Source organism: Canis lupus, chromosome 10, assembly GCF_011100685.1.
Source record: "Canis lupus familiaris isolate Mischka breed German Shepherd chromosome 10, alternate assembly UU_Cfam_GSD_1.0, whole genome shotgun sequence".
Lineage (NCBI taxonomy): Eukaryota > Metazoa > Chordata > Mammalia > Carnivora > Canidae > Canis > Canis lupus.
The window spans coordinates 27,282,715-27,296,343 of record NC_049231.1 but is presented as its reverse complement, the minus strand read 5'-3'; the positions used below and the strand labels follow the sequence as shown (position 1 = coordinate 27,296,343).

Below are 13,629 nucleotides of genomic sequence, written 5' to 3'. Positions count from 1 at the left end.
CCTCTTTATGTTAAGTATTACAAGGGAATATGGTACTTCTCACCTTACTAGGCAAGAAATTAAATATGTCAATTTTGATAGAAATGTCATCTTTTTTTAATTTAAAGTTTTGAGTTATACCTGTTTACCTCAGAATAATGGGATAAAGTACCCCAAGATAGTTCTATATAACTCTTAAATTATAATGGGTGGAAAACTCCAAAAGAACACGAGCTTCAAATTAAGTTCTTAAATTGGAAGACAGCACACCGATAATAGGAACACGGGTGGGAAGAGGGGTAACTGAGTGTCCATAATAATTTTACATCAGTAAATAAAATTGGGCAATGTAGATTTAATTGCTGAATGATAACATACTTATAGACTTATTAAATCCCAACAATACATTATGTTAGCATTCACAGAATTGGACCTCACATACACATCTAGCACAAATAGATGCTATAGGGAGAAGAACAATTGTGGAAACCAGTTTCTAATAGCTTAGGTTCAATTAGGCTCATTCTACAGCCAGAAAATAGAATAAAACCAAGAAGCAGCTGAGCTGTTCAACTGAATGTCTCCTGTCCCCTCTAAATGAACAGTCATGCCTAGGCCTTGCTGAAGACCAAAGCCTGTTTGTCAGGAGCAGGAAGAGACTTTGAAAATAAAAGGAAAAAAAAAAGAAAAAAAAAAAAAAAGAAAACCACAAAAAAAATAAATAAATAAAAAAATAAACAGTTGTGGGGGGGGGAAATCACGCTTTATATTCTTCTCTTTTGAATATTTATCTAAACACACATATATACAACTCTAATTTGAAATGACAAACAAATCTTTAAACCAAAAGATACATATACCATTGACAGAGACACCTATCTATACAAACCTAGCCCACGGGAGGCTACATCTGTGGCAATGAGGATGGGAGCCTTTCCTGAACGGAACTCTGTAAAACAAGCATAGTACCACAAAAGTCAAGTTACCCAATCAAGGATAAAGTATTATCTTTATAAAATAACCATGCAAACATTCCTAGCTATCTGGCCTTTTACTCTACCATGTTCAACTTCAAATAATGGTGCCAGAACATAACAAGTTCTTAAAAGATTAAATTCAAGGGAAATAGTACTTCTATGAAAATCTTTATTATACTCACTTTAGCATATGAACAACAGACAAGAAGCTACCCCTAATAATCAAGTACTATTAAAATTGTATAACAATTTGAAACAAAATTAAAACGAGCTAGAAAAAAAAAAAAAAAAAAACGAGCTAGAATTTTTTCCCCTTAAATTATGCATAACCGTGAAATGAAATAAATTTACTTTCCTAATGAAATAAAACCAAAAGTAGCAGGAGAGGAAACAAGTTTAAAAGATGTGGAATGAAAGGAGAAACCCTACTTTCTTCTGTGAAGTAACAGGCAATATGTATTAGTCTTTGCCCCCAGGTCCTGGCCGTGAGTTCCTAAAACCCTTGTACACAGAGATGCTAGGAGAGCCTTTTATTCTTAGTCTTTGACCTTGCCTGGTTCCTGACACAGAGACCCCAAGTCCCTCAGAATTTCCTGAATGATTAGAGTGTCTTTTGTGCTGAGGCATTGCTTGGTGGAATCCCGGAGAACTTCAGGATGGGTTATCACAGAGACCAAGCCATGATTATATGAGCTTGGAACTTTCAGCCCTACGCCCTACCCTTGGAGAACGGGAGAGGACTAGAGATTGAATTAATAATCAATCAGGCCTATACTATGAATGAAGCCTGCATAGGACTCCACGCGTAGCGCAGTCAGCTTGAGATTCTCTTGCCCTCTCCCCCCTAACTCACGTGCACGTTTGCTCTCAAATAAACCTTTAAAAAAAAAATCCCAGAAGTATAGGGTTTGGGGAACTCTCTAGGCTGATGAACAGTCTATAAAGACAAGACCTTATTAAATAAAAGATAGTCTAAATTACAAAAAAAGTGTAAAGAGCCAGCATTAGTGACTTTCAAAGACAGTAGAGATATGCTAAAAAATGTCCCTACTAGTCAATTAACTAGAGCAGAGCTAGGCAAACTCTGGCCTATGCATCAAATCTAGAAATACTATTTTTACTATTTTATTGCAATACAACCAAGCTGATCTTCACATATTGCCTATGTCCATTCTTTTTTGCCGTAATGAGAACCAAATGACTGACAGAAATTCTGTGACTGTGACGATACACCGTTATCGTCTGTAAAGCAGAAAATATTTACTTCTTGATCCTTTACAGAAAGTTTGCCCATCCCTAAAATAGAGTATGGACAATATTTAGTTCTTAACTCACCATTAAGTACCCAATCTCTTTCAGGTTGACTCTTGTCTCCATGGATACACATAGCTGGCCAACTGTCAGAAGAAAAATGACCAATATTTCAGAAAGCTTTAAAAAAAAAGAGAAACTAAACTTTAAAAAGAAGAACTATCACACAGAATTGTGAAGGTTTATTAGGCTACATGAATAGATGACTGTGTCCATCCAAAGAGTAAGGTGCATGACGGGCATTATGAAATATACAATATATATAATACCAATTTAGAAATTCCTACTAAACTATAAATATAAAACCTGAAGCTAATTACCTCAGTGCTGCACTCACCCATCTCTGCGCATCCTTCGAGTGAGGTCATCACAGCGTCTCTTTGTCTCTACAAATATTATTGTCTTATTTTCTTTCTCAGCCATTATTTCCTCCATGAGCTGAATCAACCTGAAAACAAGACCAGCAAAAATGCATTCAGATAAAATCTCCCCACACATTATGTAAAAGCTATGTATACAATATTAATTCCTCAAAACTACAGTACTCTTTTCACATTATCTTCTATACAGCTGTTAACTATCTGAACTGGGATTTAATTCTAAGAATCCAGTACCTCGCTTATAACTACAATATTCTGGAGAATGAGATAAAGAATGGATAGCTGGTAAGCTAGTAATGCTTTTAACATTTTTTGGCCCTCAAAAAATTTCAGGCTTCTTCAATGCTTTAATTTTGGGAGGATTATCAGGAAAAGTTTAACAGCATTATCAAAACAGTAAAATCCCTCTTACTTGTGGTCTTTTTCACTTTCCATGCAGACATCCACAATCTGGAGGATGTTGTGGTTGGCACTCAACTCCAGATTGCCCACGTTGATCTGGGTGTAATCACGAAGGAAATCCTCTGCAAGCTGTCTTACTTCTTTTGGCCAGGTTGCGCTCCACATCAATGTCTGCCTATCAGGCTACCAGGAGAAGAAAGGCTTTCTTTTAGGCTAAGGAACTGTGACAGGAAATGGGAATAAAGACAGTGTATCATCAGTTTTACACACCCTGATTTGGTCAACAATTTTACGGATCTGAGGTTCAAAGCCCATATCAAGCATCCTGTCAGCCTCATCCAGTACAAGGTAAGTACAACGGCGAAGATTTGTCTTTCCTGACTCCAGGAAATCTATCAGGCGCCCAGGAGTAGCTATACAGATCTCAACACCTGTAAAACAAAACCAAAGATATAGCCAACTAAGAATTCCTTATACACTGTCCAAGCCTCAGCAAACTAAGAAGCACCAGCTCTGATGGTTGCATTCAATACTGGAGAGCACTAACTAAAATTTTTTAAAAAGATTTCAGTTGGGCAGCCCAGGTGGCTCAGCGGTTTAGTGTCGCCTTTGGCCCGGGGTCTGATCCTGGAGACCTGGAGCCTGCTTTTCCCTCTGCCTGTGTCTCTGCCTCTCTCTCTGTCTCTCATGAGTAAATAAACAAAATCTTTTAAAATAAATTAAAAAAAAAAAAAGATTTTAGTTATTTGAGAGAGACAAAGCATGTGCACAAGCAGAGAGAGAGGGGAAAAGCAGGCGTCCTGCTAAGCAGGAAGCCAGAAGTGGGGCTCCATCCCAGGATCCTGGGATCATGACCTGAGCTGAAGGCAGATGCTTAATAGACTGAGCCACCCAGGCACCGCACACTAGTTAAATTTTAACACAATACTTGGGAAAGCAAGATATAGAGATTTATTTATAATCATCAAATCTCCACAAAGTTGGTCTCTGTAAAAACTTTTCCCTTATTAGCAGTTTAACTGTACCTGGGAATTTTTAAGCTGCTGAATTACGGATTTTTTCCAAAAATAATCCACTATTTTCCTCTCCAACTTCATTCATAAAAATTGGTAAGATGAGAAAAATTGTTAATTCTTACATGATATATATATATTTTAAATTACCTCTCTCCAAGTCTCGAATTTGGGGACCTTTGGGAGCACCTCCATAAATGCAAGTACTCTTCAATCTAGAACATTTGCCATAGTCATCAGCCACCTGCTGTACTTGCTGGGCAAGCTCTCTGGTAGGAGCCAGAACTAGACACTGAAACAAACACACGTGTTTAAGTCACCATCAAATTAAAAAGGTCATTTAAATTCTTTTTGTATTGTCTAATCTGGTACTTTAAAAATTATGTGAGGGGGTAGGGGAAGACAGTTTAAGACAGCATATGGGAGTGTGATAGAAAACATTTAGCATGTGAAATGATGGTTTACTTTTGATATAGGATTCATTATAGTTTGTGCTTTTTAAGTGGATTTACAGATTGTATTACCTAGTTTTAACTAGGTAAACAACTCTCACAAAATGAACAAGTGACATTAGCCAACGATTAAATTAATTAAATTAAATATTAGTAGAAAACTAGATGAATAAGGAAAGAGCAAAGTAGACATTTTTCTGACTTCTAGTGTAAGCTTTCAGCCAGACACATTAGGTTAAAAACAGTGACTTATAATCAAAACAATACAAAATTAGAAGACTCGTTGAAATAGGTTATTATATACAATATTAACAACAGATCCTGTTCTGTGTAGATCCATGAAATATTACTAATTCAATTAGCTAATTCAACTAGCAATGTGGAATATATCACACATTGCAAAGTTATGTGTGCAAAGTTTTTTGTGACTATTTTGAGACAGTAATAATGTACCTATTTGTAAAGACTTATCAAATCCAAGCTGCAAGCTCGATTATTTTTTTTAAAGATTTTTTTAAAAGTAATCTCTACACCCAACGTGGGGCTCCCAACTCACAGCCCAAGATCAAGAGCTGCATATTCTACTGACTGAGGCAGTCAGGCACCCCTCAATTTTTAAAAAACAGGTAAGAATGTATTAAAAATGTTTGATAACCACTCCACACATTTTACAGGAAATAGCAAAAGTGAAAATAAACCAGAAAATCATACTGCCCTATAAAAATTTTAAAAGTATTACTTAACCACAAAGAATACATATCCTAAATGTGACTTACATACAAATGGCAGGGATATCATTTTCATACTTCCTTATCCCTCACACCATCATTGAATAATTAAGAATTCTGACTTTACTGCAGAGTAAATGCCTATAGATGAAGGCAGCACACATAGCAGTTAAGAGTAAGACTATTTAAAAAAAAAAAAAAGAGTAAGACTATTCAAAATCAAACTCAGCCATTTAACAGCTATTATGACTTTGTGGACTAATCATTTAATAGCACTGTGTCAAAATTTATCAGTAAGATGGAGACATCACTTCCAGAAAAAGAGGGTGGGTTTGAGAATAAAATCTAAAACACATGTAAAGCACAATGCCTGAAACACAGTTACCATTAAACTGTGATTATTTTTAGAATTATAAATACACTTACAATTGGGCCATCTCCTCTTTCCAAGTAGGGCTGGTGGTTAATATGAACAATTGCAGGCAGCAAATACTAGGGAGGGGGGAAAACAATGACAGTCTTATTCCAAAAGTAAGCCATTATTTTAAGTTACCATAGTTAATTGATAATGCCTAACCACAAAAATGAAAACAGAACTCTCAACTGTTACACGTATGTGCAATGTAAATTTGAACACAACGTACTCACACATTCCCCATACCTAAGAAAGCTGAAACTACCTACACTATCTGAATTAGAATTTTTAAAAAATATTTTATTTACTTATTTTGAGAGAGAGGGGGAGAGTGAGCAAGAAAGCATGAATGGAAGGGGGAGGGGCCGAGGGAGAAGGAGGCTCCCCACTGAGCAGCAAGCCTGATGTGGAGCTTGATCCCAGGACCCTGAGATCATGACCTGAGCTAAAGGCAGACACTTAACTGACTGAGCCACCCAGGAGCTGCTGAATTAGAATTTTTAAAGAATGAATGGTGACTCAGCAGTTGAGCCTTGGGCTCAGGTCATGATCCTGGGGTCCTGGGATCAGAGACCCACATCAGGTTCCTGCAGGAAGCTTGCTTCTCCCTCTGCCTGTGTGTCTGCCTCACTCTCTCTCATGAATAAATAAAATCTTAAAAAAAAAAAAATTAATGGGATAATCTGCAAAATAAGTTACCATAATGTTAACATTCCCTTGCCGGTACATACCGCCAGAGTCTTCCCAGAGCCAGTCTGAGCAATGCCCACCATATCTCGACCACTGAGAGCCAAAGGAAATCCCTGGCACTGAATCGGAGTTGGTTCTGTAAAGTGTTGATCCATCAACACATCCATTACATATTCTGTAAGAGAACAAATGTCAGTGCTTTCAGGTAAAACAAGGACACAGCCAATAGAATTCTAAAAAAAATCCATTCAGCTCATCAAAGGAAAGATTTACCCAGCTTCATATCTCCAAGAGAAGTGCTGTTTTTTTCTTTAGTTACTGAATCTCTGATCTGCTGGCTATCTCAGAGGACTATTGCCCTAGTTATCTACTCTTCCCTTCAATACTTAAAAACTATTGCCCTAAAGTCTCTAATACAGCATGGGCACATGGTTGTTGGTCACGTATTATTTGCCAAGTTATATCCAGCTAGAAAGCAATTTCATGGTTTTCTAAAAGGTAGAGGCAAAACTTCTAGGGGGAAGATGAAAAACTCAAAAAAAGCTTAAAAATAAAAAACATAAGCATAAAAAAACTCTTATGCAACAATACAGCATTTACTTAAAAGTCTTGAAATTTTTAAAGAAGTATATTATTACCTTTATGAAGGGTTTCAACTTGCCTCTTTCAATAAAATCCTAAGCCTGAATCAAAACCTTTAAATAACCCATTATCCATGTTTACCATTCAATAAAATTAACAATTACAATCCTGGACTGAAGAACACTTACGTGGGAAGTTAGCATGATGGAAGGCAAACACAGGTTTAGGACAAACATCTCCCCCTCTCACTGTAATTTCTTTCTTTCGGCGTAGTTCATCAACCTCATACTATGGAAGAAAACGAAGTAAGAAAAATAAGTTACTCTAAACATATAACACTTTATGTTCCAATCAAGATGAACAATTAACTATACAGTTACACTGGAAAATATCTAACACTTCTAATACTGCTTTCATATACATTCAACTTCATTAATTTGCAAAGATCCTCCCAACTTTGAGTTAATGAAGCATGTGAGAAGAGTTCTATTTTCCCCATGAGAAAACAGACACTTAGAAATATTAAAAGAAATTTGCCCAAGGGTCAGAACTAGGATGAGGGATAAACAGTGGAACTTGGACCAAGTGCTTTTTCCATCATTATCTTTTTTTGAACATTTCAATGAGTGGAATCCAAAACAATCACAACAAGGTTAAAAAAACAAGTACATTATGTCAATGTTTTAATGTAGGTGAAAGACAAGATACCTCATATAGTTAAAATCTCATATACGACAAATTGGGAAGCATAGCCAATAAACGAGAACCAAACAATAGATTAGGTAAATATTTAAACTGTTTCCTCATGCAAGTACCAGTAGTCTTAGTAAGAATCTAAGGGAACTACTACACTAGAATAAACATCTAACAGCAGTGAAGTCTGCCTAATGTTAACTTGGTTCATTACTGCGTATAGAAAAAAGGTAAATCCCCCAAACTTACCGGAGTCAGTCTTGCCACTTCTGGATGTTCTACATAAAAATTCTTCTCAAACTTGGGGAGCTCACTCAAATCCCACTTCTTTTTACGTAAACGCTCCCCAGGATTACCAAATTTCTTTGGGGGAAGGCCACCACCACCTCTTGCACCAAATCTAGAAACACCAAAAACTTTTTATTAGTATCTTAAAAGCAATATACCTTGGGTGGCATAAGAACAAGCAAAAAGACTGCTTCCTAGGATACTATCAAGCCCCCTCCAAAGAATATTTTTTTATTCTTACTCAAAAGTATGGAGAAAAAGTCTGTAAAACTTCCTTCACAATCCAGTAACATTGTTACAGGTATGATTACAACAGATAAAAAATTAACAACTCTAAGTTTAGAAATCACTGCAAAGGTTTGAATTTTGATTCTGCCTCTTATGGTACAATTTGAACAATTTAAATTCTTTATACTCCAGTTTCCTCTGTAAAGTAGAAACAACACAACCACTTATTTCAGAGATTGTTGTGAAAATGAAGTGACTAATAAAATCTTTTTTTTAAATTTTTATTTATTTATGATAGTCACAGAGAGAGAGAGAGAGAGAGAGAGAGAGGCAGAGACATAGGCAGAGGGAGACGCAGGCTCCATGCACCGGGAGCCTGACGTGGGATTCAATCTCGGGTCCCCAGGATCGCGCCCTGGGCCAAAGGCAGGCGCTAAACCGCTGCGCCACCCAGGGATCCCTGAAGTGACTAATATAAAGTGCTCAAAAAAGTATCTGGCAGGGGTGCCAGGGTGGCACTGAGCATCTGATTACCACAGCGTGATCCCAGAGTCCAGGGATCGAGTCCCACATCGGGCTCCCTGTGAGGTGCCTGCTTCTCTGCCTCTCTCTGTGTATCTTTCATGAATAAATAAAATCTTAAAAAAAAAAAAAAAAAGTATCTGGGGGATCCCTGGGTGGCTCAGTGGTTTGGCGCCTGCCTTTGGCCCAGGGTGTGATCCTGGGGTCCCGGGATCAAGTCCCATGTCGGGCTCCCTGCATGGAGCCTGCTTCTCCCTCTGCCTGTGTCTCTGCCTCTCTCTGTGTCTCTCATGAATAAATGAATAAAAAATCTTAAAGAAAAAAAGTATCTGGCATAGTAAGCACTCAGTACAAGTTAGCATAACTGTATTCATTCAACAAATAGTTACTGTACCAGGTACTGGAGATATCAAATCGAATATTCTTACTTAACATTCAGACAGGTAGGCAAGGGAAGGCATTAGTTTATGTTTAAATTAAAGGCAACATTGTGGGCAGGGAAAGAATATACTTCAAGCCAAGCTGTCCCATACAGGAAGTTTCTTTAAAACTCTTTATCACTAATTGTGATAAGCACTCCTATTGTCTGCTAATTTAAGGAAAACTACTAGACCCCCTCCCCAAGACTAGCAGGCTACTCTTCACATTTAGTTTAGGCTAATGAATAGCCAGAACTGATTTATGACCTGTCCTTCCTTTTTATCTCCACCTTTACTTTCTTTTTGTTCCCAGGGAAAATAGTACTATTAATGTGACTACAAATTTACCAAAAAAAAAAAAAAAAAAAAAAAAAAAAAAGGAAATCTTCAAGGTTTTACTTATTCTAAGTTTATTCTTTTTATTAATCTAAATCCAACATAGGGTTCAAACTCACCACCCCAAGATCGAGTCACATGCTCCAATGGAGTCTGCCAGGCACCTCTTGTATTAATTAGGTTTTAAAAATTCAAAACAGATTTAAAGCCTATCTTCCACTAGGCGAACTTGTAACATCTTACTTTTCCTAAAACATGAAGATGGTTTTCATTTCTGTATTTCAACCTAGCAAAGTGTGGGGCATTGCTTTGTATACAAATAGTATACACTTACACGATGTTTTCATTCCGTTTCCTTACTCCTGAACACACTGTGAATTTCAATTTAACTTCCTTTTCCCACTCTAACCCACTCATATCATCATCTTGCAGATGGTTCCACTTTATAATCGACAGGCAGTAGCTGTAATATTTCAAAGGGCCTCAATTTCCTGGAATTCAAAGTGTTCCTAAAACTTACTTACCCAGCTAGACATTTCTCTAAATACAAACATACAAAGACTGATAGTGGAAAATTTTCTTGGGACTACTGAGTATCTATACTCAAAGGGCAGAACTTGGTGGATTCCATTTATACTACTTGTTATGAGAAACCAGGAATCAAAAGATATACACACACATGATAGCATCAATGATATCAGGCCCAAACCTCAATACTGAACAAAGACCACCTGCATCAACATCCCTCCTTATAAATGAAGCAACTAACACATATCTATAGAGATCAGCCAAGTCTTTAGATTGTCAGGCTTACAAAGAATTGTAAAGTCAATTTTTAGAGTTTGTCAGCCCAGTTCATACTAATTTATGTGGTTTCTAGATGTTGTTCGAATGCTGCTGCTGCATTCCAATGCTACCCAGACCTTAAGCTAATGATCTACAAGAAAACAGAACTTTGGAAATTAACATTCCTTTTGAGACTTATTCAAAAGGAGAGGTTTTTTCCTATCTCCCTATGGCCTTGACTATTTATCTAAGACATACCATTCTACACTACACATATAATTTGAAACACCTAATTCTTTAAAAATATGCTGTCTTCCACCTTTATAATTAAAGCTTACCTCAAAACTCAAGATAGCCTTTTTTCCTACTCTTGTAGAATTTTTGAGCATTCTTGCCATCCTTCAAAGATGCACATAACCTAATCCCTAGCATACTATACTTACACTCATTAAGTTTAATTTTGCTTTGCAATAAACACAACTCTGAAGATTTATATTAATGTGCAATATCATGCTAGTTTAAATGTACAAGGCACATCACTTTTGGATTTTACATGTACACATATACACTAACCTCACTTTTATTCTCTTCAAAATAATCTATTTCGGCTCTGTAATTGTTAAGAATATAGTAACTCAAAATCATAAATGCAATTTCATGGTAAATGTAGAATTAGGACACAAACATCATGAAAAAGTGCCATTTTGTGTGAAAAGTTTAAAGCTTTAAAAAAAATGTCATCTGATAGTCAATATGGGGTAGAAATATGGATCAGTAATTTACTTTTTCTTCTTTTCAAATAATTTGTTAAAACATGTATATGGTGAAATTAAGTATTAAACCAAACACCTATGGTATGGTAAAGAAACAGAACATGATCAGTACCTTGGTAGCCCTCTGTGCCTATTTCAAGTTTACAAACCCACTACAACTACCATCTTGATTTTTGCTTTTTGGAGTCCGGTCATATACGTATCCTTTTACCACAACTTGCTTTTTCAATGTTTGCTGGTCATCCATTTTGATGCAAGTTTTTTTTTTTTTTCTTCCACGGTTGTGTTACATTCTACTGTAATGAATACCCACCCTTTATCTAGACAGAAGAGTGGTTCCCAATATTTTCATGAACAGTGCTGGTATGAACATTTTTTGTACATGAATGCTGGGGAACACGTACAATGATTTCTCTAGGCTTGTGTCTAGGGTACAAAGCTTAAGAAAGGAATTATTGGGTCATTTTCTACTAGGTAATGTCAAAAATTCTTTGTCTCAAGTGGTTGCACTGAAATTCACTTCTAAATTGAGCTATACTGTGAAACTCTAAGCAAACATTCCACTTCTAGCCCTCCAAATTTAACACTAAGATCAAATATTTTCTTTTCTAACAAGGTATAAACAAAATAATCCTTTTTATTCGGCAATTCAAGTGAATTGAGGTGCTTATGACTAGAGGTCTGGGACTTCTGTATTTGAACCGCAAAAGACAAAAATGTTTGGAGAAAATATCAACAGAACACCTATCACAAAGACACAATTTTACATAGATCTCAATTCCCGAAAACAATGCAAAGTAAAGGCAATTATTATGCCCATCTTCAGTTGAGAAAATAGGCTCACAAAAAGGTCCAGGATCTTGCCCAAGGTCACATATGTATATATATTAATAACTGGCGTTCCATTATTATTTATCCAGAGATAAGACCTTTATTACAAAAAGTTAACAGCACGAACATTCGCATCTCTTAGGCAACTTTTCCCTTTAACTTATGTTAAGATCTGAATCTCAGTATCTGGGAAGAACTTTAATCTTGTTAACTTTCAGCCGTGGCATTATCGCATCGAAACTTTCTAACCAGGCCGAGCAACTAATACTCCAGTCCAACTGGAGAAGAACAGAACACAGGGTGGGAGGGAACCCTACAGTAACCAAAAAAAAAACAAACAAAAAAACCCACAAAAAACCCTCCCTCCCCTCCTCAAATAAGATCATTTAGATGGCAAACAATTCCACTGCTTTACTGTCCAAAGTGCTTCCTTCGAATTATCTGAAATACCACTAAAGGGGATTTTAAGATACATTTAAAACTAGAAATCAGCCATTTGGCGTCTAGTTTCCAACTCGATTTCCAGTTCCTTTAGCAGTTATCTCTGGCGACAGATAAGATAAGGGAAGCCATTTGGCGTCAAGATTTTCCCAGGCCGAACTCGGAGACCTCCTCCTCTTCTCAGCAAGAACATCCGTGTTTTACAGATGAGCGCTGAGGCCTGGAGAGATCAAATGACTTGCCCAAATCGGCCGGGCCCGGCAGCCGGGCGGCGAGGCGAGGCCAGGCTGGGTCTGCGGCGCTCGGGCCGCCGCTCCGGCTCCCCGCCACGACTGCGGTCCGAAAGGAGGGGCTGGGGCGTCGCCAGGCCGCCCCCCCACGCCGGGTCTCCCGTGATCCCGGGGCGCAGGCCCACCCGCAGGCCCGCACACCAAACCGCTATTATGTCCCAGGTCGCCTCGCCTCCCGGAGTCGGGGGCGTCGCTCCCAGGCCTGCAGTCCGCTCCAGGTCTCCCGCTCGGCGGCAGGCTGCGGTCTCCTCAGGAAACAACCTTCCCCCTCCCCCCGGCCCACGCACACGCGAGGCCTTCCCTCTCCCCCTCCCCCCTTACCCTCCACGGTCACGATCCCGGTCCCGGTCCCCAAAGCCGCCTCCGCGCATGGTCCCAAACGGATAGAGATCTGGGAGCGGGGCACGGATGGCCGGGCTCGGGAGGGCCTGCGGCTCCGGTCTGGTGACGACCGATGGCGGCGGCGCCTCCGCTGTTGGGGCGGCGGCAGGCGCGGCGCTCTCTCGCTCCGACGCGCTGTCTCCCGTCGCAGACGCCACCGTCGCCGCCTCTCTCGTCGGAGACGGGAGCAAAACACAGAGAATCGGGGTTATAAAAACTGTGGGTAGGTTTGGCTACGCTCAAACCCGGCAGTGCCGCGGTTTAGGCGTCTCCTTCCTTCCCAGCGACTGCACAAAATGGCGGCCGGCGCTGAGACTGCTCCAGCTTAACGCTACGTACGTCGGAGACGATACGTAAACAGCGTCTTGGAATAGCCCGAGGGCTTGGCGGAGTACTAAGGGCATTCTTGGAAGCCATTTACGTCAGTTGCGCAGACCGGCACATGTTGCAGTCCGTAGAAGAAAAATAAAGTACGAAGCGGGCGTAGAGTGCTCGCGCCACCTGAACTAGAACGTGGGGTGGGGTGAGGGGAAGAGCCTCCGGTGCGACGTAACATTCTTTGCGTCGTTACCCGGCCCACTATTGCGAAGATGCGCAGTGTGCGTAACGCATTCTGTTTGGAGAATAGAAGATTTTGCCGGGTTCCGAACGCGGGACGGAACACGGGCCTCCTTGTGCAAGTTGGTTTGCAGACACAATAACCGTCCTCCAT

The 13,629-nt window shown here is 39.2% G+C and overlaps 1 protein-coding gene across 1 annotated transcript in view; it reads right to left on the bottom strand.

Moving 5' to 3' along the window:
* Positions 1–13,629, bottom strand: part of DDX17 (DEAD-box helicase 17) — a 21,033-nt gene extending 7,404 nt beyond the window's left edge. The window contains exons 1-12 of the mRNA XM_038551570.1: positions 13,489–13,629; positions 12,858–13,150; positions 7,872–8,022; positions 7,118–7,217; positions 6,389–6,522; positions 5,669–5,734; positions 4,213–4,354; positions 3,320–3,480; positions 3,060–3,232; positions 2,605–2,715; positions 2,292–2,353; positions 869–928 (exon numbers count right to left, since the gene is read on the bottom strand). Coding sequence (XP_038407498.1) covers positions 869–928; positions 2,292–2,353; positions 2,605–2,715; positions 3,060–3,232; positions 3,320–3,480; positions 4,213–4,354; positions 5,669–5,734; positions 6,389–6,522; positions 7,118–7,217; positions 7,872–8,022; positions 12,858–13,150; positions 13,489–13,629 — 1,594 coding nt within the window. The remainder of the gene's footprint in view (positions 1–868; positions 929–2,291; positions 2,354–2,604; positions 2,716–3,059; positions 3,233–3,319; positions 3,481–4,212; positions 4,355–5,668; positions 5,735–6,388; positions 6,523–7,117; positions 7,218–7,871; positions 8,023–12,857; positions 13,151–13,488) is intronic.